Raw genomic sequence first — 27,844 nt, forward strand, 5'->3', positions numbered from 1 at the left:
GGCAGAGCGGAGGCGCGGCGCGTGGCGGCAGCCAAGGCGCGGCGTCAGGGCAGAGGGGGGCCGAGTCGGAGGGCAACCTGGAGCTGGCCGACGAACTCGCACGCGAGGAGGGAGAGGCACGCGCCCAGCACCTCGAGAGCGGACTGCTCCCGGAACCGGCGAAACTCCTCCTCGTCCTCCGCGGCCTCGTCCCACGATGTGAAGTCCGCCGGCAAAGTGCACTTGTCGAGCAGCAGCGTCGCCAGCCGGCGGTACAGCGGCGCGCGCAGCCGCTCGTGCCGCTGCGCGACGGCCGTGTCCTGCAGCCCGACCCAAAAGTCGATCGACAGCTCCGCAACGCGCAGCTCGCCGCCCGCGCACAGCAGCAGCAGCTCCACGAGCGGGAGCAACGACCCTTCCGTCACGGCGACCAGATCGACGCACCGTTCCGCAAACGCGCACAGCGCGCGGCAAAAGTAGAAGAGCCGGTCGTCCGCCGGCTCGCCGCTCATCAAGAGCTCCGCCAGCCGCACCTCACGCGCGAGGACGCCGAACTGTGCCGCGACCGCCTCCGCCGCGTCGCGGGCGCCCCGCGGCGCGCTGGCAGGCAGCGGGCTGTTTGTGCTCGTGAGAAGCTCGCCGAGCGCGTCGGCAGCGGCGAGATTGAGCGGCTCGTTGTTGACGGCGGCGAGGGCATTGAGGGTGGCGGCGAGCAGGGGGCCTTGGCCGGCGTAGAGCGAGGCGAGGGACGATCCGGCGTTGAGCGCCAGCCAAGCCTGAAGCGCGCGCAAGCACCCGATGCACATGCTGGAAGAGAGTGGGGCGAGGGCCTGCAGCGCGCACAGCACAGCAGGGGCGAGAGCCCGCAGCCCGCTCCTGCCCGGCGAGGCGGCGCCAGTCGCCTCCTCCTCCGCCACCACCTCGTTTGCGAGTGCTCCCAGCAGCTCCACCGCAAGACCGCCCTGCACAGCGTCCGCCGCCGCCGCCAGCGAGAGGGCGAGGCGCGTGGACTCCTCGGCGAGGCCCTCCGTCCGCGCCGCTGCCGCCGCCAGCGCCAGGCATAGCCGCCGCGCCGCCGGCCCGGGCTGTCCCTCCCCGCCGGAGGGCCGGCCGCAAGCGGCGGACCAGAGTGCGTCGCGTAGCTGGCGACGAGGCGCGTCCGCGAGGGTGTGCCACTCGGTCTTGATCTTCGAGTAGAGCAGGTTTGCCGCGAAGAAGGCGACCTCCTCCGCCGCCTCGCTTGGCCGCACCAGCTCCTCGGCCGCCCCCCATGCCTCCGCCGTCTTTGCGAACCCCACGAGCCACTCGTTGGCAGCGCGGCGCTCAGCCTCGGAGGAGGAGGCAGTGAGGAGTGCGTAGGCCTGGCGAAGGTTTGTCGCATGCGCCATGCGCTCTCGCGGTGTGTTGTCCTGTGTCGCCGCCGCACCACCTGCGGCCAACATCGTGTGGCGGGTGAGCAGAGCAGGAGGAGAGGCCGCGAGGCGCCTCTCTCGTCGGCCCAGCCGGCATGCGTTCACGGGCGCGCTGCGACCGAGGCTGTGTGTGCGCGCGCGGCAAGGGTGGCGGCCCGAGCAAGGAGCGGTGGCGCTCCGAGCTGAGCTTGGAGCACGGGGATGCTCACCGGCGGCACCTCGGAGCGGAGTGGCACAGAAGAATTCTTATCGATCAACACTTTCGATAGACCGAAAGTAAGATCGTTCGGTGCAGAAACGCCGGCCATGCCCATGTAACGCACTTGTGCTCGCTTTTGGTTTAGAAGTGTCTCCAAGTCTTCTGGACCCATCGATGGCCGTCGCCTCGACGCCGCTCGTCGCGGCACCATCGTGCCCGGCCTGGGCGAAGCGTCGTCGCGGGTTCCCGCCGCAGTTCGACGGCAAGCCGTGCGAGCCTGCCGAGGAGGAGGACATGTGGCTGTGCAGAGCCGACGGCCGCGCGCGCAGCACCGCCGACCTGAAGCGCCTGGCGACCGCCGCTCGGGTGCGAGCGAAACGAGCAGGAGATGCAGCCGCCGCGAACACGCGCGATCGGCAGGCGCGCGACCAGCGCCGCCGGCAGCGTGAGCAGCACGACCGGCGCGCAGCGCCGGCGGTCGCCAAGACCGTGCGCCCACAACGCGGCCAGTGCGGCTGCCCGGCGCACGCGGTGTGCGGCATGTGCGTCGACCAGGGCAAGCTCGCCGCGGCCGAGCAGGCGGCCATCGACCTGGAGACGCGCTTCCACGCCTCGACGAACGTCGTCATGGACCTGGAGCGGCCCGAGGACGAGACGGCGGCGCTGCTGCAGCGCTGCGTGCACGTCTCCGACGAGACGAAGCGGCGGCTGCTGGGCGAGTGGAGCGACGAGCGCATGGCGCACGCGCTGCCGCTGCACGCATGCGCCTCGTGCGGCGTGCGCGACCCGTCGCTGACGTACACGCGGGTTGACGTGTCGGCGCTGCCGCGTACTGTGTCTGTGCGCGTAGCCGGCGGCGAAGACGAGACGCGGCACGGAGAGGGTGACGAGCAGATGCGCGACGCATCAGGCGCGCAGGACGACGGTGCAAGCATGTCCGAGGGTGAGTAGAAGTGTGTGGAGGTTTGGTAGGCTGTAGCGTCGTCGCGCGTAAGAAGAGTGGTGAAATTTAGAAAAGGAGTTGCGGTGTTGATCGCCGCGGGAGCCCTCTTATTGGCCAGCACACTGGCACGACAAGGGCGCGGCGGACTGGCGCGGACTACAGGAAAGAAAGAATTTTTCGCGGTAGAGGACAACAGGGCACCTGCACGAGCACGCCAGGGTCCCCAGGGATTCCCCTCTCGTATAGGACAAAGTTGCACCCGGCGGCACGGGCGCGGGCACGGGGCCTCCTTTGCGAAGAAAGAAAGAAAATGGAGCTCGGCTAGGGTTGCGCAGCGACAGGAGCGAGTTCGCGCTGCGCTGGCTCAGACGGCGAGTTCGCGCTGCGCTAGGCTCAGTACGGCGAGTTCGCGCTGTGCGGCCTGCACCGCTCTAGCAAGAGACTCTAGGCTCTCCTCTTGCGGAGATTTTATCTCTCGGCTGCGTTGGCTCGCCAATCTTGTTGTTCGACGATCCGGCACCAACTTGATTCGTAGATCGGCGTCTCACGGCCGGGCCGCGGGACGGGGAGGGAGGGGGGTCGATCCGTAAATCCGTAATTCCGTAAATTTGTAACGAAAAGCCACCAGGAGTCCCCCACCACACCCATCCACCAGTCGGCACGCAGGAAAGAATTCTTATTCGGCAGCACACTAGCACGACAAGGGCGCGGACTGGCGCGGACTACAGGAAAGAAAGAATTTTTCGCGCGTAGAGGACAACAGGGCACCTGCACGAGCATCAGGGACACAGGGGAACGGGAGTGGGGAGCGCATGTGCGCATCGCGACACGGAGGGGGGCTGGGCCGGGTTTTGGGCTCAACCAGGTTTTCCGGCAAACAAAAAGGAAAAGAGTGCGTCCCCAGCACTTTGCGTTTCCGGAAATTTCCAGGGAAAACAGAGGGTGTTTGGTGCTCCATTCTGGAAACTCGCGAGTTTCCCTGAGTCTGAGAGAGAGAGATTTTTATTAACCAACAAGAAATCACGACACTCACTCACTCACTCTCTGAGTCTGAGAGCTGGTCTGGGGCAAAATCTGAGGCAAAATTGAGGAAATCGACAAAATACCCAGGCGGTCGCAGGGTAATTTCCAGGTATACACGGGGTTCTCCGCGAAATTCCCGGCATTTTGCCGATTTGGCCTAAAATTTGGCTGATTTTGGGCCGAAACTCTAGCCTCAGACTCGGCTCAGAGCCAAAACTTTGACGATTTCCACGCAGTTTTCCCGGGAAAATAGAGAGGAAAAGAGAGGGTGCTGTAGAGAAAAAAGGAAAGGAAAACAGACGGGGTGCGAGAGGCAAACCTGGTTGAGCCCGGGTTCACTTGGCCTTTCCGAGGGTTTCCGGCAACCCAGAGGGAAACCAGAGGGTCCCCAGCACTTTGCGTTTCCGGAAGTTTCCAGGGAAACCAGAGGGTGTTTGGTGCTCCATTCTGTTTCTCTCGAGTTTCCCTCGGGAAACTCGCGAGTTTCCCTGAGTCTGAGAGCTGGTCTGGGGCAAAATCTGAGGCAAAATTGAGGAAATCGGCACGATACCCAGGTATTTTCCAGGTTTACCGGGGTTTTCCAGGTATACCCGCAAAATACCCGGTATTTTGCCGATTTTGGCCCCAAAACAGCCTCAGACACGGCTCAGAGCCCCCCCCAAAATGACGAATTCCACGGAGTTTCCCCGGGGTTTCCCGAGGAAACTAGAGGGTGTTGTAGGGAAACGAGCAGGAAACACGGAAAGGAAACCAGGTAGGGTGCGAGAGGAAACCCTCGGAAAGGCCAAGGGTTCACCCACACGACGGTCCCCAGGATTCCCCTCTCGTATAGGACAAAGTTGCACGGGCGCAGGCACGGGGCCTCCTTTGCGAAGAAAGAAAGAAAACAAAGAGAGAAAACAAAGTGCGGCTTGATTGCCTAATGAAGAAATTCGTGGAAACTTCCGATCTCACGGAGGAAGCTGACGAAGCTGGTGTGTGCTTTGAGCAATCGCACGATGGCGGTGTTCCTCTCCGACGAGGAGCTGGAGTCTTTCTCAAATACGAGGGGCTACTCGGTGCTTGTGGTGGGCGACGACGACCTCGCTCGCAAGCTCGTCCACGTTTTCGGCGTCGGGCGCGGCAGCCTCGTCGTCGCCAGCGACGGATCAGAGGGCCTCCGCTTCTTGACCTCGCCTTCACATGACCGATTCAGCCTCGTGGTCGTTGACCTAAACACGATTGATGGACTGCCGGCGGTACGCCACCTTCGCGACTACGAAGCCCATCAGGGGGGCTCCCGTGCTCGCGTTCTTGCCGTCTCGGCCAACGCGCGAATCCCGAACCTACGCGAGACGTGCCTCGAGGCTGGCTTCGACGATGTGCTACTCGTTCCAAAGCCGCTCCTCCCGTCACACGTCCAGCGGCTCCTGCCCGAGATGATGACGTGAGCAGGCTCGCAGACGCACGGCCTTCCCAACACACTAATATGCACGGACGCGTGCCCGATGTCCGTTGGGGTGGCTCGTGCCTCTCTGGGTGGCAATGACGACGCTTAGTGCCTGTATACTTGAGCATTCTCTGTGCTGTGCTACCCCTTATCTTTTGTGTGTGACGATATGGGGGAGAGTGCGGCGTGCATGCCGTAGTAGTGGAGTGCCGGATGGTTCCTCTGCGGTGGGTCTCGCTGCAGCGGAGAGCATGTGGTGGTGTGGTAGTGGTTCCTTTGCTTGTGGTTGTGCGTTGTTGTGCGTTTGTGATGTGCACAAGCGTGTGCGCATCGCGGTCACTTGGTGTGAGCTTAAGTGCAAAAGGTGGTCGTACACGAGTGGTCTCTCTATCCCCGCTCCCCCTTGCAGGTCATGCAAAACGGGCCCTGAGTGTCACCGAAACGCGTACACCGGCACATTGTCGGCCGATGCGCGGCTCGCCGCCCACCCCACGCGGTCCCTAGGTGTTATATAGCATAAACACCGTCCGTGCAAGGCTCCTAGGCCATCACTGGGTCCACAGTGGACGGACACACAGCCTCAGCCGGCCCGGCGGGCTCCCGACCAGAGCCCGTCCGGAGGCCACAAACGGACACTCTACCGACCTTTACACCCCTAGACAATCCACTCCGACTAGCATACGGTGTCGGCCCGACCGCCCTGCGGCACCTCGGGAGTCGGCACACAAAAAGAATTCTCCCAGCGAGGTTGCAGCGAGAATCGGCGAGAGACTGCGAAGAGAGATAGGAAGAGGCGGACGCCCAAGGGTGGGCGACGGCTAGCGCACCACACCCCTCTCCTTAAAATCCCTGTGTGGTGGCGGCGTGCCGTCCTAGGAGAGATCTCTACATACGAACAAGGCCACGAAAAAGGGTACACTCGACAGAGGGAACTGTCATCTGACATACAGCATGCCACCGCCTAGTCAATGCAGGGAATCTCGTACACCCCTTCGACCACGGGGTAGGGGAACCAGACCAAGAACTTCATCAGGAGGCCCGTGGGGGCGGGCTGCAGTGGGAGCTCGTCTTCGCCGCACGGCGCCCACTCTTCGGCCTCGTCGAGCGGGCGGCGGAGGACGCGGCAGTTGATCCCGCCCGCGCCGTCCTCCTCGAGGCGCACCTTGGACTGCACGGCGGTGTGCCTCCACTTCTCGTCGCCGACGACGCCGGGCAGCGTGTCGTACTCGAGGACGAAGGACTCGTTGGCGGCGCGCGCCTCTGCGAGCATGCGCCGCAGCTCGAGGCCGGGGACGGTGTACACCGGGAAGGGCAACCCTGCGGCCGCCGTCCAGTGCGGCACGTGCCTCCGGATCCTGTGCGAGCCAAACATGCGCATCACGGTCGGGTGGTACTCGTGGCCGATGTGCCCAAACGAGTGGAGCATGTCCCGGATGCCGGGCCGCAGCTCGTCCGTCACGTTGCACGGGTAGATCGCGTTGAGGTAGTCGCTCGAGCAGCTCGTGACGCGGACGACGCCGCCGCCAAACCCGTCCGTGCCGCGGCTCCACTCCCACTGCTGCAGCAGCGAGGTTGGCATGAGAAGGTGGTTAGAGCCGCCGTGCTCGCGGATGTGCGAGAAGGGGCTCGTCGCAGAGATGTCCATAAGTCCGAGCGTCTGCGCGCCAAACACGTAGAAGAGGACCGCCAGCACCCAAAATGCGCCGTTCGCGCGTAGGATGCTGCTGGCGAGCCCGCCGACGGCGCCCAGGCCGATGGGCCCCGCCTCCGCCCACGCGGCCGCGTGCCGCATGTCGAGCAGCACGACTCTCGCGCCGATGAGGCAGAGGATGGTCTGGGCGGGGATGCCCCAGTTGATCACGAGGCCCGGGTCGGAGGTGAGCGAGGCGGACCAGGCCGCGAGGGCGACGGAGGCGACCCGGAACGCGAGGCCGCTCGAGGTCCTCGGCGCGCTCACGGCCTCGGCCAGGGCCACCGTCCACGCCTCGGGCATGACAAAGAAGAGACGGGTGTAGCAAAACACACCGAAGAGCGGCACCGCGTTCGGGTGCGGAGTGATGCAGATCGCGTAGTGGAGCATGTTGGATAGCACGAAGCCGGCGCGGCGCATGGGCCGGCTGGGCAGGAGGAGGAGGACGCCGATGCTCATCTCTCCGATGATCGTCATCCACGGAGCACTCCCGAGAGCTGCGGTCACCAGCCACGGCGGGAGTAGGCCCTCCGGCGCGAAAGTGGCCAGTAGCGACGCGACGTAAATGGTGCCGCACGAGACGGTCGGGTCGAGGAAGCTGGTGTTCATCTTCCAGAAGCCGGCTCCGATGTAGAAGAGGCTGATCATGGTGCGCATGAGGTCCTTCGTCTGGTCAACGACGGCGGTGGCGGGACACAGCAGCAGCGTGACCACGCATGCGAGCTCGAGTGCGTTCGCCCAGTGGCAACTCTCCCAGATCATGGGCGACTGGACCACGAACATGGACACGCGCACAAGCATGGAGAGGCTGACGAGGAGCCGAGACGGCACTGCCAGGATGGCGAGCCAGAGAGCGCACTGCGCCCAGAACCAGACGGGCGTTTCGACGCACTCAGAAGGGAAGAAGCTTTCGCAGCCCGGCACGAGGAACATGTCGCCGTAGATGATGACAAACTCAGTGACCGCCCACAGCCGCGCGTAAGCTCGAAGGAGGTCATGCTGAGAAGGATGCGGCACGGCCTTGCTCGGTGCCATGCGCCGAGCTTTAGGCAGCGCCAGCTCTACGACTCGCAATCGATGGGGGTGCAGCTGAAAAAGAATTTCTGGGGCGCGAGGGCCGCCTCAACTGGAGTAGGGAAATTTGGATTTTGGTCAAACGCCTGCTGGGGGCAGCTTCGCGGAAGTATTCCGGAAGCCAGATGATCCCACTTGTCAACAGCAGGCGCCAGCGCCAATCAAATCTCCCTAGTGATGTTGACAACGGGCAAGTCGAGATGGGCAATCTGACCATGAGTCGTTCATCAGGGGATGAACTCCACGTAGTAGTTAATGGATTCCGATCGGCCAACCGTCTCGCGACAGAGCCACCGAAGAACAGTGGGAGGGCTTTACCGACCCGACTCGGCTGAGCCGTCGGTGCCCGCCGCCCCCGCACGCCCATAGGACGACGATGACGACAGCAGGAGCTCGGCGCGAGCCGATTTAACTCCTGCCCCATTGTTGTAAGGTGCGTATGGCTCGGAACGTGAAGCGATGTAGTAGCTCGAATTGGCGTGAACACCGGCTTGCTGCGCGGCGGGTCAACCCCATTATGCGCAGTCATCCGGAATTCACCCAATCGTTGAGCTGAGTTGCCCCGAGGACGGTAGGATGCCGTGTCAAGGCCCAGCTGGGCGCTAGGCGCCCTGCCGCACTGGCGCAGGGCGCGACGGCAGTGGCGGCGGTTTGTGCTGACGGCGGCAGCGTTTCGAAGCGGGAGCGACGGGCCACTGTCAGGACAAATCGTCGGGCGCCAGGCAAAATGCGGGCGCGCTGCCGCCGCGGCGCGAACGAGCCCGAGCGAGGCGCGCGCCAGCGCCGCTCGCCGAGCCGCCGTCGGCGGTAGCGGACCGCGCCAGAGACTGGCCGGCGAGCGAGCGCGGTCGACGAAGAGGTGAAGCGCTTGCGACAGCAGGATGAACTGGCGGGCCAGATCGTCGGGCGCCAGGCAATGCGGGCGCGCTGCCGCCGCGGCGCAGACGTCGGCGGCGAGGAGCTCGAGCGCCCCCAGCGTGTTAGCGAAGCGAAGCCAGCGTGCCATGGTTGCCGACGGCTCACCTATAGGTGTATATTACAGAGCCATCACCGAGGCTGGCTGGAATTTTAGAGCCATCACCTTGGGCTGGTCCGGTATTTGGGAGCCGGAGTCGTCACCCAGGTAGGAGCTCCGATGGAAGGTATTTTAAGGACAGTCACCCAGTCCGATGGAAGGTAGTTTATCGCCGTCACCCAGGCGCAGGATGCTTTACGCCGCATTCCCGGCGACCTTCCATGTGGGCCAGCTCCGTGGGCCAGCTCCGTGGGCCAGCCTCCGTGGGCCAGCTCCGTGGGCCAGCTCCGTGGGCCAGCTCCGGAAGGTAACCGTCTGCCCAAGGCGGTGCCTCTCTGCGTCCGTCGCGTTCGGCGCCGGTGCCAGTGAGCGTCCGCAGGTTCCTCGCGCGTCCGGCTGGCCGGTGCCGCGAGCGTCCCAAAGTGGTACCTTGCAGGCCCGGCTTCTAGGCGCCACAGCATTGGGCTTTAGGCGCCACAGCCTGACTGTGCAAGCTTCCGAGCAGACGGGTTTGGATGCTTTGCGCCGCATTCCTGGCGACCCGCCAAGAGCCTCCAGGGAGACGGCGGGTGGGTGGCTGAGCCGGCTCGGCTTCTAGGCGCCACAGCATTAGGCTTTAGGCGCCACAGCCTGAGCCCCGCCGGCGGTGAGGGTCCACCAGACGGGTACCAGCTGCCGGGGTGGCGACGGGGGGCACCGCCGCCAGGGCGGCGGGGCGCAGCGCAAAACCGCCACGCCGCCGCCGAGCATGCCGCAGCAGCGGACCGCGCCCAGCCTCTGGGCGCCACAGCATTGGGCTTTAGGCGCCCAGTCTGGGCCCCGCCGACGGTGAGGGGTCCGCCAGACGGGTGCCAGTTGCCGGGGCGGCGACGGGGTGCACTGCCGCCACGACCCGCCGAGATGCCTTGTCGCTATCAGGCGCAAAATCGCCACGCCGCCGCCGAGCATGCCGCAGCAGCGGACCGCGCCCAGCCTCTGGGCGCCACAGCATTAGGCTTTAGGCGCCACAGTCTGAGCCCCGCCGACGGTGAGAAGTCCACCAGGCGGGTGCCAGTCGCCGGGGCGGCGACGGGGTGCACTGCCGCCACGGCGGAGGGGCGCAACGCAAACCGCCACGCCGCTGCCGAGCGCGTCGTGGCTCGGCTGGCAGCGCGCGTCGCAGAGGGCAAGAGGCGAGCGCGCCCCACCGCAGCGAGAGGCGCTGTCGGGCCCACCAGAACAGGCGCCGGGACAGCGACAGGGCGCACCGCCGCACGGCGGCGGAGCGCAACGCGAGCCGTCCTCGCTAAAGACCGCCGCCTCCGCGGAGTCAGGCAGCACCGACCCAAGCCCCGCGATGAAGGCGATCATCAGCAGCGTGCGGAGGAAGTCCTCGCTAAAGACCCCCGCCTCCGCGGAGTCAGGCAGCACCGACCCAAGCCCCGCGATGAAGGCGATCATCAGCAGCGTGCGGAGGAAGTCCTCGCTAAAGACCGCCGCCTCCGCGGAGTCAGGCAGCACCGACCCAAGCCCCGCGATGAAGGCGATCATCAGCAGCGTGCGGAGGAAGTCCTCGCTAAAGACCGCCGCCTCCGCGGAGTCAGGCAGCACCGACCCAAGCCCCGCGATGAAGGCGATCATCAGCAGCGTGCGACCACACCGCCGCTGAGCGCGTCGTGGCAGCCGAAGGCGCCGCGGCTCGGCTGGCGACGCAAAGGAAGAGGCGAGCGCGCTTCACCGGCGGCGAGAGGCGCTGCCGGGCCCAGCAAATATGTGCGCCAGGACAGCGACGGGGCGCACCGCCGCCACGGCGGCAGGGCGCAACACGGAGCTGCCACGCCGCCGCCGAGCACGTCGCGGCGGCGAGCCGCGCCGCGGCTCGGCCGGCAGCGCGCGCCGCCGAGGGGTGGAGGCGGGCGCGCCCCACCGGCTGCGGGAGGGAGGACTGTCAGGCCCAACAGGTGGGCGCCAAGACAGCAACGGGGCGTACCGCCGCCACGGCGGCGGAGCGCAACGCAAGCCGCCACGCCGCCGCCGTCGAACGCGCACTGGCACAAGATCGCGCCGCGGCCCAGCCGGCAGCGCGCGTCGCCGAAGGGGAGAGGCGAGCGCGCCCCACCGACGGTGAGTGGCGCTGTCGGGCCCACCAAAACAGGCGCTGGGACAGCGACAGGGCGCACCGCCGCAACGGCGGCGGAGCACAACGCGAGCCGCCACGCCGCTGCTGATCGCGTCGTGGCAGCCACAGGCGCCGCGGCTCGGCCGGCGCGCGTGTCGCCAAAGGAAGAGGCGAGCGCGCTTCACCGGCGGCGAGAGGCGCTGCCGGGCCCAGCAGATATGTGCGCCAGGACAGCGACGGGGCGCACCGCCGCCACGGTGGCAGGGCGCAACGCAGAGCTGCCACGCCGCCGCTGAGCACGCCGCGGCGGCGAGCCGCGCCGCGGCTCGGCCGGCAGCGCGCGTCGCCGAGGGGAGAAGGCGAGTGCGCCCCACCGACGGCGGGAGGAACTATCAGGCCTTAGGACAGTAACGGGGCGTACCGCCGCCACGGCGGCGGAGCGCAACGAGAGCCGCCACGCCGCCGCCGAGCACGCCGCGGGAAGCTCGAACGGCGTGTCGTGCATGGCGCGGCGGGACGGATGATTTAACGCCTCACCCAGGCGGGGACTGAGAACAGTAGCGGGGCGCCGGGGGCGAGCAGGTAGAGGCGCTTATCCTCGACGCTGCGGCGGCCAGCGTCGCCGCGCAAGTAGGTCGCCGCATCGCGCGCCTCCTCCAGCCACTGCGGCCCCGCAACGTTGGGGGCGCAGAGCGAAGGGGGCAGCGCGCCCTCCAGCGCGAGCACGTAGTCCTTAAAATAGCTCGCCAGTAGTTGCGGGTTAGCACTCGGGGGGAGGCCGTACGCGGAGACAGCCGCTGGCGAGAAGGTAGGGCCGCGCGCGCAGCCGCCGCCGGCCTCGCCGCAGACGCCGCGGCGCTGGCTCGGCGAGGCGCCCCGCGCTGCGCATGAGCAGCATCCCCCGCCAGCGCGGCCGCGGCGGCGAGGCCCCCCACCGGGAGGAGATCGGGCTCTTTCACCTCCAGCGCCGCTGGCGACACATCGAGGCGGTCGATCGCCAGCTGTAGTGCAGCCGAAGAGGAGAAGGGGGCCGCGTCGAGGAGCCTGCACGTGAGCAGCTCGTTCAGGAAGCGAACCCACGCGGTTCCGGTGAGAGCGAGGTCCAGCGGGCAGACCATCGGGGCGGGAGTACCGGCGGGGGGCGCCGCGAGGCGCAGCCGCCGGCCAAAGACGCGCAGCATCGCGTGGTGCGCAAGCTGCACGCGCGCTGCTCCGCTCGGCGCAGCCGCAACCGGCCCCCAGCGGAGGACGGCAGTAGCCACCACCAGCGGGTGGGCAGCGGGGCCCTGGACGGGGGCGTCGGGCCCCGCGTGAACGCAGTGCAGATCAATCGGCGGTACTGCCGCGGCCATCGCGCCCGACAGGGGCCGAGCGCGGCTCGCAGAAGCTCTCTTTATTCCCTAGTTCAAGCAAAGAAGGGGAGGGAGAGAGCGACGCGGCGAGCGCAGGCGGCGAGCGTGCACGTCGCCTGTGCGGCGTCTTGTTCACTCCCCTTTGAGCTACCTTTGTGCCCCCTTAGGGGCACCCCTCCTGCGCTGCGCGTATGGTCACCCCTCCCTTCCGCCCTGTTGTTTTGGATGCCCCGCTCCGAGAAAGCATGTCTCGCAGCTGCGAGAAAAGACCTCTACGGAGGAGCCTCTCTCAGAGCACACTGGCACGACAAGGGCGCGGACTGGCGCGGACTGGCACACACACCGGCTCACTTTTAAGAAACTCCCTCGCACAACACTGGGCACGGGACTGGCGCGCACTGGCACTAACACACACAGGTACACCCACTGAAAAAGAATCTTACTGAAAAAGAAAAAGCCAAAAGAAAAGACGAGCTTGCTGTGTGTTGTGTGTTGTGGGGTGTGCGGTGTGCGGGGTGTGTTTACGGGCATATCTGCCCTTATTCGAAGGAGTCGAGGTGGGCGAAGGGGGGAGGGCCTTGACGCCCACCCCCGCACCCTTACTTACTTACCGAAGACCACAAAAAAATATTTCGTGGTCGCTCCCCGGCCGATAACGCGCGAAACGGCTGCTCGCGCTGTACAGTTGTGTATATGCGGCGAGAGGCTACACCCCGTGAGGTGCAAGAGGCGCAAGCAAAGCATCTGGCGGAGGCCGGCAGCCTTCCCACATTACTGCTCCACTCCCCCCCCCCCCCCCGCCCCCGCCCCCCCGCCCCCCCACCCCCGCCCCCGCACTCGCACTTGCACTCACGCGAGGCTCTCGCGCTGGCACACTTTGGCCATCTGCTGCTCGCGTTCGGCGAGCTCTTCTCCGCAATCCTGCCACGGTGCCGCCACCACACACCTTCTGGCCGGCCTGAGCCGCGCGGACTCGCCGGCGGGGGCAACGTGTCGACCTCTCTCTCTGGTGCACCACGGGCCGCAACGGCCTGCTAGCAGCGTGCGCGAGGAGGCAGTGTGCCGGCACAGTCGAGCGGGAGCATCGGGTTCTTGATGCTTGTGGGGTCGAGTTTGACCTTATGCGGCCTAATATACAACAATAATGCTATGCTCTCACCCAGCCTTTTGAGATATGATCCCTCAAAGTCGAATTATGGTTTACTGGTGACCATAGTAGCGTCTGTCCTGTTTGCGTTTCTTCAAACGAATACACTTTAAAGTCTCAACAATCACTAAGCTGCTTATGTGGCACCGCAGAGGCTCCCTTGGGGATGCCTGAGGCCACCCCAACCACTCACCAAGCCTTACGTGGACGAATTCAAACCTACTTTTATGGTTTACCCACACTAAGCGAGTAGTGCGCCGGCGTCGCGACCTGGTTTGGTCGCGTCCGCTTTTGGGTTGAGTCGCGTTTGCGCATCCTAGAGCCTCGGCGTCGGGTGCTCGCACGCTAATGTTTGGAGGCACCTGGCGCCTCGACGCATTCTCGACCTTTCTCCTGCCTGTCATAGTCGTTGGACTCAGCGCTGTATTCTGTTCGTCCCGTGCCGTCGGCACCAGCAACTACCTCCCTCTCGATGTTGTTCTGGGCATGTTTCGCGATATTCCTTTGTCCCTGACCGCACTCTCCCCTTGGGTTTGCGATGTGTTCACTGCAAAGCCACCGGGACTGCCCATGGTCCCCTCTCCAGGTCCAGCGCCGCGCTCTCCGAGTTCATCCTCGGTGCCCACTCCAGGTCCATCCGCTCCGCCTTGGCTATGGGACAGTTTTGAGCCTGGCTACCAGCCGCAGCCGCCTCCGCCGCCGCCGCCGCCGCAGCCGCACCCACAGCCGCAGCCTCCACGTAAACCGCCGCCGCCTTCTACGCCGCCCTCACAGCCACCACCGCCATCCTCGGTGCCCACTCGAGGTCCATCCGCTCCGCCTTGGCTATGGGACAGTTTTGAGCCTGGCTACCAGCCGCAGCCGCCTCCTCCTCCTCCGCCGCCGCCGCAGCCTCAGCCGCAGCCGCAGCCGCAGCCTCCGCGTAAACCGCCACCGCCATCCTCCTCGCCGCAGGCTGTGCCGCAAGAGCTAAACGCCAGGCCACTTGCGACTCTGCTGTGGTGCCTTGGGCTCACGGTTGTCATCATATTGGCCATCCCTACAAATATAACCCATCGGCGCCACCGTTCTCTTCGCCATCAGCTTCGCCATGTGATCTTTGCGCGATTGGTCCGAAGGTGCGTTTCAAGGTTGAAGGCGTGGTGGCTCTTTTCGGTCATGGAGGCTCGCTTCGGCCCACTCGCATCGGTAGACCAAGCGCTCTCTGATTCAGACGAGAGCCCGAGTTCTTCCTCGGACTCCTTTGCCTCCGCATGCAGTGCAGGCGTTGCGGAGCTCAGCGAGGCTTTGACAGTGACAGCGCTTCAGCCAGCACTCCACACCATCTCGGCTCGCTTCGGCCCACTCGCATCGGTAGACCAAGCGCTCTCTGATTCAGACGAGAGCTCAAGTTCTTCCTCGGACTCCTCTGCCTCCGCACGCAGTGCAGACGACGCGGAGCTTAGCGAGGCTTTGACAGTGACAGCGCTTCAGCCAGCACTCCACACCATCTCGCTCGGCCTCGCGCAAGTCAACACAACAGAGGTCAAGTTCACAATCATGGAGCCGACCTCACTCCACGACTCGATCTGGTCGACGGGACGTGCGCCTGGCAGTGGAGCGCATGGCGTCTTCGGCGTTCACATGTCTTCAGCCATTCTCAAGCCGCCTGGGGAGGAAGGGCCCGCGCTTGGTCCACTCTCGCCCTGTGCCAACCTGAGCGCTTGGCAGTGGGCCCATTTCCCGGTCGTCCCAGCATGCGCGCACTCGTTTTCGTTCCTCTATCCTCTCCTTCTGGCGGGGCAGTCGGGCCAAGCCAGGCAGGACTGCCCTCCGGCACGTCGGCTCCTTGAAAACGGCGGTTTTGCCTTCTGCGATGAGGAAGGCGAAGTTGTGGCGGTAGCGGCGCTCGGTCCGGGCGAGGGCATGATTCTGCGAGGTCCGATCTTGGCAAGCAGTGCCTTCGGCGACTATCACACCTTCAGGACGCATCTGCTGGGCTCAAATCGCATCGAGCGAATGACCTTTGCTTCACTGGCGTCTCTCGGGATCAACCACACGCTCAGAGAGCACTTTGGCCTCGCCGAGGAGGTGTTCCGAGCCGACGTCTGCTGGCTGACGCCTGATGAAGTCCACGGTGATGGGCTTGGGGCCTTCCTCTTTCTTCACGCTGACTGCAGCCGCGATTGCTTGTTTCAGTTGGCGGGAGCTGGCTCTACATCTGTCGACAGTGATGGCGTCGATGGCGGCGGCGTGATCGGTGCCGCCACGATCGATGCCTCCGTCGTCGCCGACTCGCCGCAGCCGCTCACCGCCGAGCGCCTCGGCTCCCTGGACACGCTTGTGACGAAGTTCATGCGCGAGGGCGTGCTGATTGCGTGCGGTACCGTGTCACAGTACACGTGGGGAGAGGCGGGGCGGAGTGCGTGCACTTGCATAGCTCTCGCCGCTGCTTTCGGTCTGCTCCAGCGCCAATACTGGTATGGTAGCTCGGCGAACCTGTGCATGGGACTGGCGGCCGACAAGCCGTACGCATCAGCCAATCGTGACCTTATTGACAGGTTGGTGCGCGAAGGCGTGGAGCTCGCGATGGAGCGAATGAAGACCGGCGCCCCAGCCGAGCAGTGCGCCGTTGAGGAGCTGCTGCAGTCTCTGCCGCCTCAGCACAAGCTGCTCACCGGCCTCGGGCAGCGCACGTTCGGTTTCGGGTTGATAAAGCCTCTCCGCGCAGACACTGCCAACGACTTCTTGACCGCCTTTTCCGATGCGCCGGGCGCGGCTTTTGTCATCACCAAGGCGCCCGAGACCATTCTCGTCCTGACAGGAGAGTCATCGGACGCGCTCTGTTTCTTGCTGGATTCGCATCCGCGCCCACCGCTCTACACTGAGGCGCACCTCCTTCGCTTCGACAACTTGGAGGCGCTCTGTTGGGAACTTGCAATGCGGTTCCCACCGCTTCTTCTCGATGCTGACCCTGACGCACAGAGCGTTCAGGAGAGCATGCTCAACATGTGGCAGTCCTGCTCCTTCGACCTCGTTCCTTCACCCGAGGTGCCGTCTACGTCTACTGCACCATCCTCATTACCTCAGTCGTCAGGTGCCACGCCGCAGCCGACGCCGCAGCCGTCGTCGTCGCAGATAACGCCGCAGCCGATGCCGCAGCCGATGCCGCAGCCGATGCCGCAGTCAATGCCGCAGCAGCTACAGGCAGCGGCGCAGCCGACGCCTCAAGGCTTCGTCGGGCGCCATGAGATCGCCGCCGCCGAGGTCACCGCCGAGCTCGGGCGCCCCATCACCGACGCCACTCGGGCTCGTGTCGCCGCCGAGCTCGGACCCGAGTCGCTGCTCCCCGCCGATTCGCCACAGCCGCTCACCGCCGAGCGCCTCCGGCACGCACCGGCACCGTCATGCGACCTACCCCATACCGGAGAGGTGCTCACTGCTTTTGGCGCCATCGCCGGCGGAATTGTGGAGACGCCACAGGCGGCACCGCAGCCGACGCCGCAGCCGCTAATGCCGTCGCGACAGGCTTCCTCACGGATGCCCCTGACGGAGACAGAGCGAAGGACGCTCTCGTGCCCAATCATGCAGCTAGGCGAGCTCATGGCCGACCCTGTCGCCGCGGCCGACGGGCACGTCTACGAGCGCGAAAACATCGAGCGCCACTTTGAGGCAGAGCGCGAACGGTTGGCAGAGCCGCAGACCACTGAGTGCGAGGCTGCGCGCGACGACGCATGCTGTGGAGCGCCGCGCGAGCGCCGTCAGTACTACAACTCACCGATGGGTGGCCCGCTGCACCACACGCAGCTTTTGCCAGTCCATGCAATCGTCTCATTGATCGAGGGTGCTATTGATCTGCAGCGAGTCGATGCCGCTGAGGCGCGCGACTGGCGCGAGCGGCGCGAGGCGGCAATCGCCGCGACGCGGCAGCGCGAGGCGAGGGAGGGGCCGGCAGTTGCAGCAGCGGAGGAGCCTCGAGGGCCGCAAGGCATCAAGCAGGGCTGGCTGATGCGCCAGGTGCCGAGACGAGTGGTTGGCGAGCGGGGTGTGCGGCGCTATTTTGTGTTGAGCACCGACAAGCTCGTGATCTACGAAGACGAGCGTGCCACCGAGATAATCGCGCTGTTCCCTCTCTCAGGCTACAGCACGGCCCGCATTGAGCACTCGCAGTTGTTGCTGCGCACCCCCGACACGGAGCGGGACAAGGAGCTGGCGTTGGGCACGCCTGCTGGCGAACCGCCGCTCTCATACCTAGCGGAGTGGTGCGAAGCAATCCGCGACGTTATTGCTGAGCGATCGAGTTTGCCAGCCTATGTGCCGAGGGCGGACGACGTGCGGATCTTCTCACCATCGGAGCCGCACCCTTCGCCCGTGACTGGCCTCGCCGTTGCCATCTGCGATGAGGAGGCGCTCGTACCAAAGCTGTCGACAACCCGATGCATGGTGCGAAGCTGCTTGCGCGAGCTTGTGCCCCTGGAGGGGCAGGCGCGCCACCAGGCGTCTCACCAGTGCCGTCGCTGTGGCCGTGTCGTCTGCCTGCATTGTGGCGCGTACGAGGCTCTCTCATTCGAGGCGGTTTGTATCGACGAGGTCTGGCGGGTCGAGTGCACGCCGCCCGAGTCCCATCGCTTCTGTGTGGAGTGCTTTGAGGACGCCGTTGGTCGCATCGAGGCCACGCCGCCGGCCGAGGGGGATGGACCGTTGCGGTCTGCGCTCGCTGACAAGCTCGACGCGTATGAGGACGCGGAGCTGCGAGAGCGGCGCGGCGAGGTGGAAGCCGAGGAGGAAGCGCGCTTTGAGCAGCAAGAGCGCGCCGCCGTACAGGCGCATGCGCGCGAGATGGAGGCGCTCAACGAGCGCATCCGGCGCGCCGGGGCTGCCGCGGCCGAGGCTGCCGCAGGCAGGCCCTCCGCTGCAGGCGGGATCTCAAGTGTGGGATCCAGCGAGGCCTCTAGTCCAGACGCATGGCAGCAACGGGTGACTGCGCTGCAGATGCGACTAACGGCGTTGCGAGGATGCTGTTATGAAGGATGCTGTTATGAGGACGATGAGCGACGCGTGCAGGAGCTGACAGCGGTGTGGGCTGAGCTCGAAGACGCCCAGTATCAGCTGGCCCTTGCAGCCTCGCGCGGGCCTGAGCCGCAGCCACAGCAGCCAGCATCGGGAGGGTCTCAGCCAGGTAGCTCGAGGCTCTTCGGGAGCGTCGCTTCGTTCTTCTCGAGCATTGTCCGCGATCGCGCTGGGGCTGCCGCGGCCGATGTTGCTGCCGCAGGCGCCCCCCCCACGCCGGCCTCCGATCTAGATCCATTGCAGCAGCGGGTGACTGAGCTGCAGGAGCGCCGGTTAACCTTGCTCTCGGGTGACGATGAGGACGAACAGCAGCAGGAGCGACGCGTGCTCGAGCTGTCCGAGGTCGAGGCGCAGCTCGAGGACGCCCAGGTCAGGCTGGCCGTTGCGGTATCGCAACGACAGCCGCAGCAGTTGCCACAGCCGCCGCAGCAGTTGCCACAGCCGCCGCAGCAGTTGCCACAGCCGCCGCAGCCGCAGCCGCAGTTGTACGCGTCCTTTACGACGGGACAGAGCGTGTTGTACGCGCAGCGGGATGGCACGCGTTGCCTCGCCACCGTTCGCGCCGTGATGCCCGGCAGCGTGGACGACCCGGAGCCGAGCTACACGGTGGCGCTGCGCGGCGGCATCCAACGCGACACCATCGCCGCGCGGCTGACAGCTTCTTCGCCAGATGCATTACAGGCGCAAGTGAGCTCGCTGCAGATGCGCGTTTCGGCGTTGGTGATAGCTTCCTCGCCAGATGCATTGCAGAACGCGGATGGTGACGAGGACGACGAGCAGCAAGAGCGACGCGTGCTCGAGCTAACCGCGGTGTTAGCTGAACTCGAGGAGGCCCAGGTGCAGCTAGCCCTTGCAACCTCGGAGGCGAACATGGAGGAGGCTGAGGAGCAGCAGCATCAGCCTGTCTTCCCGCCGGTAGAGGCAGCAGCAAGAACATCGTGGTTTCCCGCCGTGTTTGCCCGTTGGTTCTTGCGTGGCGAGCAGCCGAATCCGCGTCCGGAGGCCTCGGGGCGTGGCGAGCTGCCTTTGGGGATTGAATTCCCCACGGAGCGTGGCCTTGGGAGAGAGGCAAGGGTGCGCAACCGTGCGGAGCTCTATAGGGCGGAGGTGCGGTCACGGCTCGAGGCTCGGAGCTTGGCTGCAGACAACGAGCGCGAGCAGCGCGCCCAAGCGAGGCGCGCGGAGGCCGCACAAGCTGAGGGCCAGGCAGAAGAAGCCGCGCGCAGAGCAGAGGCGCGGCGGCAGGAGCGGGAGCGGATCGCGCGCGAGGAGGCGGAGGCGCGGCAGCGCGAGCAGGAGCGATTGCGGCGCGAGGCAGAGAGGCTCGAAGCTGAGCGGGTGGCTGCGCGACAGCGGGCGGAGGCGCAGGCGGAAGCATCAACAGCAGAATTCTTGCGCCAAAACGGAGGGCAGGGCAACACTTACGGCAACACTGAGTTGCGCATGTGCCGCAGGTGCCGTGCAGGGCCTGTGGAGAATCGGGCCTGCAACGATTTGGCGCACCACAACAACGAGGATGGGGGTGGGCTAAACCGTTGCAGGAGCTGTGGCTGGTTCAGTCGGCAGTGGGGCGATTGGCTCGAGTGGGATGGTGTGATGGGGCCGCACTGAGACTCACACGGGTTTGAGTACATTCAGAGGTCATGTACCCGGGTACTGTACGTGTGCCTCTGTCCTCTGTGGGTGAAGCGTAACTAGACACGATTACCTGTGTCATGAACGTCTGCAGCGACGCGTCCGAGGGCGAGCGGACATGGCCGCCGTCGAGGTGTGGAGCGAAATGGCTCCCGGGGCTGTAGCTGCAGATGCGGAACATCTCGTTCAATGGTTGGGTAGTAGGGCTAGAGGGTCGCTCTACACTTAGCCTCTGCAGCGAGCGAGCGCTCAACTTAGCCCCCGCACGGAGCCGGGCTCAGACTTAGACGCTGGAAGGCCGGGGGCCATGAACTTAGACGACACGAGGCCAACTCCGGGTAAAACCCGGGTATACCTGCAAAAGTCCAGGTTTACCCGAAAAATACCTGGACGCGGTCCCGACTAGCGTATGCCGCGCACGACGCCATATCGCCGTCTCCCAGGGCCAGTGCGCTACTTGCGGCGCGCAACGCCTGCTCAAGTACGCGCACCGTACCATGTGCTGCCGCTATGCGTGCCTTAAGGCGGCTGCGGCGAAGCGGCGGGCGCGGCATGCCGATGGCAGTGCGGACGATGCGGTTGCGATGTGTTCTGCTTCAAGATCGTGGCGGTGCTTGGCATGCACTTCTGCGATCCCAATCAGCTCATCGCAACGAAGCAGCGCAACAAGCTGGCTGCTGCCAACAAGGCCCTATGCTACCTCACGCGCGGATCGTTCAAAGAGGACCAGCATACACAGGCTTCTCTGACATGCGTTTGTTTGAGCTTGAGGCTATTTGTGAGAACTATTTGGCTAGATGTCGCCGAAGTGCGCTCAAGAAGCAGCAACGAGAATCGGAAGAGGAGGATGCTGAGGCGGCGATTGCTGAGCATGAGGAGGATCGATCGCCCCCGCGCAGGCGAAGAAAATTTGGGCGCGAGCGCCGTATATCGCGTGCCATGGCCGACTTAGCCGGTGTAAGAGGCTCCCGCTGATCTTAGACCGCGTAAGCACTCCAGCGTGGCTAGCCACACTTAGACCCGTTAAGCCGCGAGGCTCAGAACTTAGACTACTACCCAACCAGTTCTCGTTCAGGCCGTATGGCCTCCACACGGCGCGTGTCCTGTCCGCCGGGATACCTTTGGGGCGCGTGCTGCGGTCGGCCGACAAGAGGTCGACGTCGCGCGCGAGAAAGGGCGCGATCCGAGCGAAGAGGAGGGCAACGAGAGGCTCGGAGGAGGCCGCGACACGGCTGCACACGCGCACTCGCCGCTCGTAGCCGTCCGCCTGCACCGAGGTCATGCCTATCTCTGTTGCGGCGGCAATGTAGCGCTCGCACTCTGCGGGGCTGAGGACGTTGCGGAGAATGGTGACAAATACTACTTTGACTCGACTCACACCTCTATCTACAACTGCTTTGAGCTGGTGTGGGGTGATCCTGCTGTGGACGCTCGGCGCGTGGAAGGAGATTGGCGGCGGGCCGGCCTACCTATAGAAAAAATAAATAATAAAAAATAAACTTCCAGGTAAATTCGGCGCTGAAGTCGACTGAAGAGGGGTACGGAAGCAGTCCGCGGCGCTCTCACCAAGCCAATCGACAATGGCTCTCGCTGTGCTTCACGCGGCGATGGGCTTTGCGCCCACCCGCGAAGGTTACACCCTCCTTACCCCCGAGGGCTACGTGGCAAGGGGCTGGGCGTCATGGGAGGAGGTGAACGAGGCCGGGCCTGAGACGTGGCCGACAGGGCCGCCGGCCGACATCCCCTGCATCAAGCTCTTCACTTTCGACTTTGACGGCACAACTGAGTTCACCGACAACTTGGCGCACGCCGTGTTTGACCACGCGACCGAAGAGGAGAAGTTGACTGACCTGGTTCCCGCTTATGAAAGGCTCAAGGCAGAGTTGGGCGGCACGGCGGCAATCATCATGGCGTATTTTGACGGTCCCGGGCGGATTGAGTACTTCAGAAAATACGTCGATGAGCTCATCGGCCAGGAGAGTCATGTTTTCATTCTCTCCGCGTCGTGGGATCCGACGCCGGGGACAGTCTGGGAGGCGTACTTGTACCACGTGCGCGCCGCCACGTGCTCGCCCGCAAGCCGCGCCGCTCGCGGGACCCCCCCCCCCACCCACCCACCCACCCCGACAGGTGCTCAAGGATGTCGGCATCCCGTTTCCGCCGGATCGAATCGTCGGAACGGACGATCCCGGGCCCGGCATCGCAGCCGACAAGGCGAACCCGGGCATGCGAGTTGCCAGGATGCTGGGGGTACCCAGTGCGCAGGTGATGCACACCGATAACAGCTTCAAGTACAACGCCCAATTCATCGCGGTCGGCGGGTACGGGCTGTACCCCACTCCGACGAGTCAGGCGGCGCCCATCCAAGACCCCGAGTTCGAGTTTATGCTGAAGGCGGCCAGCGCGTGCTAAAGTGGAGTTGAGGCTGTGCTGGCACATTAGACCATTCGTGATTCGAACTCAGGCTGAGGCTCCCCGCGCTCTGGCGCGTCGGTGCTCGGTCTTTGCTCGCGAAGAGAGGACGGAGGACCCAAGAGCCGCATGCAGCGTGGATCTTTTTGGGGCAGTAGATATTTTTCGTCTCTATTGAAAGCGATCGATAGATATAGATCTAGGAAGGCGAAACACAGTCCGACCAACGACTGGGATTCGCGGTATGGGTGGCCTTTTTTAGGAAAGAAAGAAAAACCGCTGCTCTCTTTGTCCCCTCCCAGGCGCGACAACGCCATGCTCGCCCGGGCAAAGCCAGTGCCCTCTGTCGAGATCGCGCCGTCCGTCCTCATGCCCATGCTCAGCTTCGGCATCACGATGCAGCACTCCCTCTTCCTCGCGCTTGGCGGCAGAGGGCTCGATACGGCCTTCGACTGACGGTCGGCCGTCAGAAACCACGCCTGCGTGGATCGCGTCACACCAATCCTCGCTACCCAACGCGGCCAAAGGATATCCACCTCGAGAGAACGTATTTCTTAACGGAGTCGCTTAGGCGGCTCCGGTGGTGAGCCGGTGTGTGTGCCAGTCCGCGCCAGTCCGCGCCCTTGTCGTGCCAGTGTGCTAAAGAAAGAAAGAAAGAAAACAGACAACCCAAGGGAGGGTGCATGTTGTGAGATATGCTTGTATTTTAAGAATTCTTCTCAACGAGTTGGAGCACTTGGAGTGCAGTCGGTGACCTCACATCCAGGGCCGGGGAGCTGAGGAGCGCACCCAGCGGGCCGGATGATCATCGGGTTACGGGCTAGAGAGCCCTAGCCCCGGGGGTGCGCGGTGTTTAAATTCTTCTCAATCGCAGAGCAGATTGTGAATGAGCTTGCCAGCGGCGAGGGCGGTCGAGTGCACGGAGCTAAGTGCCTCGCCGTCCTCGCGGGAGTCGCTTAGGCGGCTCCAGTGGTGTACCTGTGTTAGTGCCAGTGCGCGCCAGTCCCGTGCCCAGTGAAAAAGAAAGAAAGAAAACAGACAAGCCAAACGAGGGATGGGGGAGGAGGACAGGGTCCCCACCTGCACGAGCAGGATTTTGGAAGGACGATCAGTGTTGTGCGAGGGAGCTTGGTTGTAAAATTCTTCTCTACAAGGCTGTGAAGGCGGCGCGGGCGATCCTCTGGCGGAAATGGCCCTCGTCTTCCAGGTCCCCAACTCGCTCGCGCCTCCCATCATCGGCCCGCGCGGCAGCGCCGTCCGCCGCCTCGTCCAAGAGTCGGGCGCCACCAGCATCCACCTGAGCAACCAGGACGCTGCCTCGCCCGACCGGCGGTGCAGCATCCGCGGCGAGTCGGTGGCCGCCATGTGCCACGCCTTTGACGGCTGCGCCGCCCTACTCCGCGCCGAGTGCGCGCGAATCGGCCGCAGCGACGCGACCCGGCGCGTCCGCTTTGTCGTGCCTGAGGCAACGTCGCTGCTCGGCGAGGCGGCGCTGGCGAGGCTGCGAGGCGCCGGCGTGGCGACGGAGCTCTCGCCGCGCGCCGCGGGCGAGGGCCCTGCTGCTCGCGAGCTGACGCTCTGTGGCGACGCGCCGTCCCTCTCTGCTGCCGCGGCGCTGCTGGTCGAGGCGATCCTCTCCAGGCATGGCCAGCGGCTGGGCAGCTTCCTCTCGCGCTGGTCGTTTGTGACCGAGTACAATGACCACTTTGAGACGCCGCGGCGCGCGTACGCGGACATCCTCCCTCTCCTCGCCGCCGCTTCGCCGCTCCCTCCAAAGCGGGACGGGGGCAGCGCCCCAGAGGCGGAGGCGCTGGCGGCGGTGACGGTCTTTGACCCGTACTTTTGCGAGGGAGGCGCGCGGCTGCCGTAGTGGGAACCTTCTAGGAACCTTCTAGGAACCTTCTAGGAGGCGCGCGGCTGCCGTAGTGGCCTCACGACACCTCCCCCCCCCTGCGGGAGCCCGCCGCGGCCTTCTAACGCCTCTCGCCAACCACTCGCGGCGGCCCCCCTCTCACCAATCGCAGCGACGCACGCCTTTCGTGCTCTTCTTTGCGCTCCGAAGCACACACTGCGCTCCTCTGTAGCATCACACGGTCACCTCCCTTGCCACTGTCCTTGCCACCGCCGCGGCCACCCACGCCGCCGCTACCGCACCAGCCCCTCGTGCGATTGGTTGTCTGCAGGCGCCGTCGCAGAGCTCGAGGCGCTGGGCGTGCGCCGCGAGAAGCTTCTACACCGGAACCTTCTAGGAACCTTCTAGGAAGTTTCTAGGCGCTGGGCGTGCGCCGCGAGAGGGTTCTCAACCGGAACCGCGACTTTTACGCGGACATCGCGACGGGCCAGCTGCCGCAGTACGACGTCCTCCTCACCAACCCGCCCTACTCTGGCGACCACAAGCAGAGGCGCGGCGTGGCCCTGCCTTGCTCCCTGCCCCGCCGCAGCGTGCCCCTTCTTCTCCCGAGTCCCGAGCCAGAGGCGAGGGGTGTCCACAGCCTGGGTTGCTCCTTGCCCGCCGCAGCGTGCCTCGTCTGCCCGAGCCCTGGCCGCCTTCCCTGCCATCCGGGCCGGGATCCCCCCCCCCCCCCCCCGGCTTGGCAGCCGAACACGCCCTCACCCCAGAGCGAGTATACGTGTAGCAGACCTACCCCCACTTCCCCGCCAGGCTGCAACGCCCCCTCCCCCCCCTTCTAGACTGCAACTTCCCCGCCCACTTCCCCGCCAGACTGCAACGCCCCCTTCCCCGCCAGGCTGCTCCGCTTCCTGGCCAGCGACGGAGACATGCGCGGCGCGCCCTTCCTGCTTCTGCTGCCCGCCTGGGTGTGCGAGAAGGACTACTGGAACGCGTTCCTCGAGCGGCTCGCGACACACCGCGCTGCAGGAGGCGGCGGCGGCGGCGGCGACGGTGGTGGCGGCGGTGGTGGCGGTGGCGACGGTGGTGGCGGTGGCGGCGGTGCGGGCGACAGCAGCGCCGCGCATTCCTCCGGCGAGTGCTGCAAGCGGCGGCGCAGGCGGAGGGTGGGGGAGGGCGGGCTGGAGAGGGCTGCGGGCGTCTTCTACGTCCGCCCCTCGGTGCGGTACCAGTTCAAGCACCCGCAGGCGAGCGAGCGGCGTGAGCCCCTGTCCACGCGACTGCGGGCATGATGTTGATGTCCCGTGGCGTTATGCACGACCGCATGTCATAGGCGACTGGGAACAGCGCGAGCCCCTTCCACGCCGTCTGGTTCTGCGGCGGGTGGGCGACCGAGGGCGCGCGCCGACGCGCGATGCGCGCGCTGCGGCCGAGCAGGAGGCTGCGAGAGGTGGAGGTGTTTCGCTCGGCGAAGATGCTGCGCCGCCGGGGGCTGTGAGGTGTGTGAGCAGAAAGAGATACGTTATCGATCAAAGTCAACGTGTGTACAAAAGAGCAGCCCGATCCGCCGATATGGCGATGCTCCCGCCTGTGATCGCACGGCGGCCGTGTCCTTGAGGTTGAGCATTAAATGTTTTAGGTCATTACATCCATGGCAGCTTCATGCCGCCGAACCGGCCCTCCCTTTCCCTCTCCGCCTCCAGCGTCCCCGCCGTCCCAAACAGGTCCTGCCGCTCGCTCGCTCCCTGCCTCGCCGCCTCCTCCACCGCCTTCGCCTCGGGGAAGAACCTCGCGTCGCGCAGCAGCCCCGCCGGCCCCTGGACCATGTTGGACACGACCACAGGCAGGTCGGTCAGCAGGACCTGGTCCTCGGCCCTGGCGCCGTACACGGGCGTCGCAAAGTCGAGCAGCTCCGCCTGCGGTGAGGGGCGGGCCGTGGATAGCGGCGTCAGATCCAGAGGGCCGTAGGATCCAGTGGGGACTGGAGGATCTGGGGTGTGGGGACTGGAGGATCTGGGGTGTGGGGACTGGAGGATCTGGGGTGTGGGGACTGGAGGATCTGGGGTGTGGGGACTGGAGGATCTGGGGTGTGGGGACTGGAGGATCTGGGGTGTGGGGACTGGAGGATCTGGGGTGTGGGGACTGGAGGATCTGGGGTGTGGGGACTGGAGGATCTGGGGTGTGGGGACTGGAGGATCTGGGGTGTGGGGACTGGAGGATCTGGGGTGTGGGGACTGGAGGATCTGGGGTGTGGGGACTGGAGGATCGGTGTGGGACAGCGGCGTCAGACCCCGCGGGGACTGGAGCTGCCGCCTTGCCGCGGGGGGCTGCGGTCCCTGCGTACTGCAGTCCCCCGGCCCCCGCCGACGGCCCTGCGTGCTAGGGCGGAGCTGAGGGCTGGGCGAGCGAGCCTTTGAGAAAAAGATGGGCAGCGACGTGGCCCCCGACTCGGTGGCGGTGGTCTGCATCCCGTCGATGCAAAAGAGAGGCGTGCTGCAGCGCTGCACGAGGGCGCGCTCCTGCGGGATGGTCTTTGCCTGCAGCGGGAGATATGGGGAGATATGGGGAGATGTGGGGAGATCGTCTTTGCCTGCTGCGTGCGCCAGACGACCGTGAGACGGGGCGGGCAGAGTGACGCGCTGAGAGGTTTGGCGCAGAGAGGTTTCGCTCGCCTCGCGCAGAGCAGAGTCGGCGGGCTTCAGACGAGCGGTCTGGTCGAAGTAGACCTCGTCGAGCGTCTTTGCGACGAGCCTCGCGCCGCCCGCCACGGCTGCGCGCGCTTTCTCCGCCTCGCGCGGCGAGAGGTAGTACGTCACCTCGCCGTCCTGCTGCACGAGTCCTCCCGCGGCGCTCATCAGCCCAAAGACAGGCACCTCCTTCAGCCGCCCGAGCACCACGCTGCGCGGCACCACGTCGTTGCTTTTCGCTCCGCTCGGCGCGCGCAGCGGCCGCCCGCCCTGGTATTGCGGGCCCTTCCGCGAACGCTTCTTGGCCATCCGCTTCTCGGCGCGCCCCATGAGGGCACGGCCGACGCGGACGACACAAGAACGAGCCGCCGGCGCCAACACGACCGGGCTGCTCGAGTGCGTGTGAGCCGGGAGCGCAAAGGCGGAGGCGTGAGGCAGGGCCGCTAGGGCGAGAGCGATGCGCAGCATCGATCGCCACCTGGTTGTCGGCGTTGTCAGCGAGGTCACTCAGCACCGCCGCGGCCTGCGACAAGAGCCGGACAAGAGCTCTAACACCCAGCGCGCGCGGGACCAGCACGCAGGGTTCGGACAATTTGCGGGGTAAGGTTTCTCGAACTTCTCGAGGTGGATATCCTTTGGCCGCGTTGGGTAGCGAGGATTGGTGTGACGCGATCCACGCAGGCGTGTTTTCTGGCGGCCGACCGTCAGTGCACGGAGTTGCCCCTTCTCCGACTGCCCCGGCTAGTTCACGAGTTTCGCGGGAGTGCAAAAACAAACAACCGGGAGTGACCCCTGCGTCAAACCCGAGACCTAGCGCGGGTGGGTTGGAGGGGGCTCGCCCCGTTCCTCCC

The 27,844-nt window shown here is 65.4% G+C and overlaps 7 protein-coding genes across 7 annotated transcripts; 4 read left to right on the forward strand and 3 right to left on the reverse strand.

The window, feature by feature from the left end:
- Positions 1-1,759: 1,759 nt before the first annotated feature.
- Positions 1,760-2,607, forward strand: EMIHUDRAFT_445690 (hypothetical protein). Its single transcript, XM_005767421.1, has 2 exons — positions 1,760-2,452; positions 2,539-2,607. The coding sequence occupies exons 1-2, from the start codon at positions 1,765-1,767 to the stop codon at positions 2,601-2,603; spliced, it is 753 nt and encodes a 250-aa protein (XP_005767478.1). The 5' UTR covers positions 1,760-1,764; the 3' UTR covers positions 2,604-2,607.
- Positions 2,608-4,554: 1,947 nt separating this feature from the next.
- Positions 4,555-4,986, forward strand: EMIHUDRAFT_246179 (hypothetical protein; the record flags this gene model as incomplete). The annotated part of the gene is made up of 1 exon (XM_005767422.1): positions 4,555-4,986. One exon carries the CDS (start codon positions 4,555-4,557, stop codon positions 4,984-4,986), a length of 432 nt encoding a protein of 143 aa, XP_005767479.1.
- A 432-nt stretch (positions 4,987-5,418) lies between these two features.
- On the reverse strand, positions 5,419-7,710 carry EMIHUDRAFT_246180 (hypothetical protein; the record flags this gene model as incomplete). The annotated part of the gene is made up of 2 exons (XM_005767423.1): positions 5,419-5,485; positions 5,999-7,710. The coding sequence occupies 2 exons, from the start codon at positions 7,708-7,710 to the stop codon at positions 5,419-5,421; spliced, it is 1,779 nt and encodes a 592-aa protein (XP_005767480.1).
- Positions 7,711-11,387: 3,677 nt separating this feature from the next.
- Positions 11,388-11,980, reverse strand: EMIHUDRAFT_246183 (hypothetical protein; the record flags this gene model as incomplete). The annotated part of the gene is made up of 2 exons (XM_005767424.1): positions 11,388-11,594; positions 11,822-11,980. The coding sequence occupies 2 exons, from the start codon at positions 11,978-11,980 to the stop codon at positions 11,388-11,390; spliced, it is 366 nt and encodes a 121-aa protein (XP_005767481.1).
- A 9,645-nt stretch (positions 11,981-21,625) lies between these two features.
- On the forward strand, positions 21,626-22,913 carry EMIHUDRAFT_459404 (hypothetical protein; the record flags this gene model as incomplete). Its single annotated transcript, XM_005767425.1, has 4 exons — positions 21,626-22,096; positions 22,185-22,366; positions 22,440-22,538; positions 22,760-22,913. The coding sequence occupies 4 exons, from the start codon at positions 21,626-21,628 to the stop codon at positions 22,911-22,913; spliced, it is 906 nt and encodes a 301-aa protein (XP_005767482.1).
- A 733-nt stretch (positions 22,914-23,646) lies between these two features.
- On the forward strand, positions 23,647-25,804 carry EMIHUDRAFT_119528 (hypothetical protein; the record flags this gene model as incomplete). The annotated part of the gene is made up of 4 exons (XM_005767426.1): positions 23,647-24,276; positions 24,729-24,939; positions 25,180-25,526; positions 25,640-25,804. 4 exons carry the CDS (start codon positions 23,647-23,649, stop codon positions 25,802-25,804), a joined length of 1,353 nt encoding a protein of 450 aa, XP_005767483.1.
- Positions 25,805-25,927: 123 nt separating this feature from the next.
- Positions 25,928-27,567, reverse strand: EMIHUDRAFT_370846 (hypothetical protein). The gene is made up of 3 exons (XM_005767427.1): positions 26,979-27,567; positions 26,718-26,843; positions 25,928-26,222 (listed from the first exon to the last, which is right to left on the reverse strand). The coding sequence occupies exons 1-3, from the start codon at positions 27,459-27,461 to the stop codon at positions 25,950-25,952; spliced, it is 882 nt and encodes a 293-aa protein (XP_005767484.1). The 5' UTR covers positions 27,462-27,567; the 3' UTR covers positions 25,928-25,949.
- Positions 27,568-27,844: the final 277 nt, after the last annotated feature.

This window comes from Emiliania huxleyi (assembly GCF_000372725.1).
Source record: "Emiliania huxleyi CCMP1516 unplaced genomic scaffold EMIHUscaffold_494, whole genome shotgun sequence".
Lineage (NCBI taxonomy): Eukaryota > Haptophyta > Isochrysidales > Noelaerhabdaceae > Emiliania > Emiliania huxleyi.

Coding starts and splice junctions, on each gene's coding strand:
- EMIHUDRAFT_445690 (XM_005767421.1), top strand. CDS start 1,765: ATGGCCGTCGCCTCGACGCCGCTCGTCGCGGCACCATCGTGCCCGGCC. Junction 2,453..2,538: donor GCGCGTAGCCGGCGGCGAAG/ACGAGACGCGGC, acceptor TCCGAGGGTGAG/TAGAAGTGTGTGGAGGTTTG.
- EMIHUDRAFT_370846 (XM_005767427.1), bottom strand. CDS start 27,461: ATGCTGCGCATCGCTCTCGCCCTAGCGGCCCTGCCTCACGCCTCCGCC. Junction 26,844..26,978: donor CCGACTCTGCTCTGCGCGAG/GCGAGCGAAACC, acceptor CTCCCGCTGCAG/GCAAAGACCATCCCGCAGGA. Junction 26,223..26,717: donor TGCCCATCTTTTTCTCAAAG/GCTCGCTCGCCC, acceptor CCCTCACCGCAG/GCGGAGCTGCTCGACTTTGC.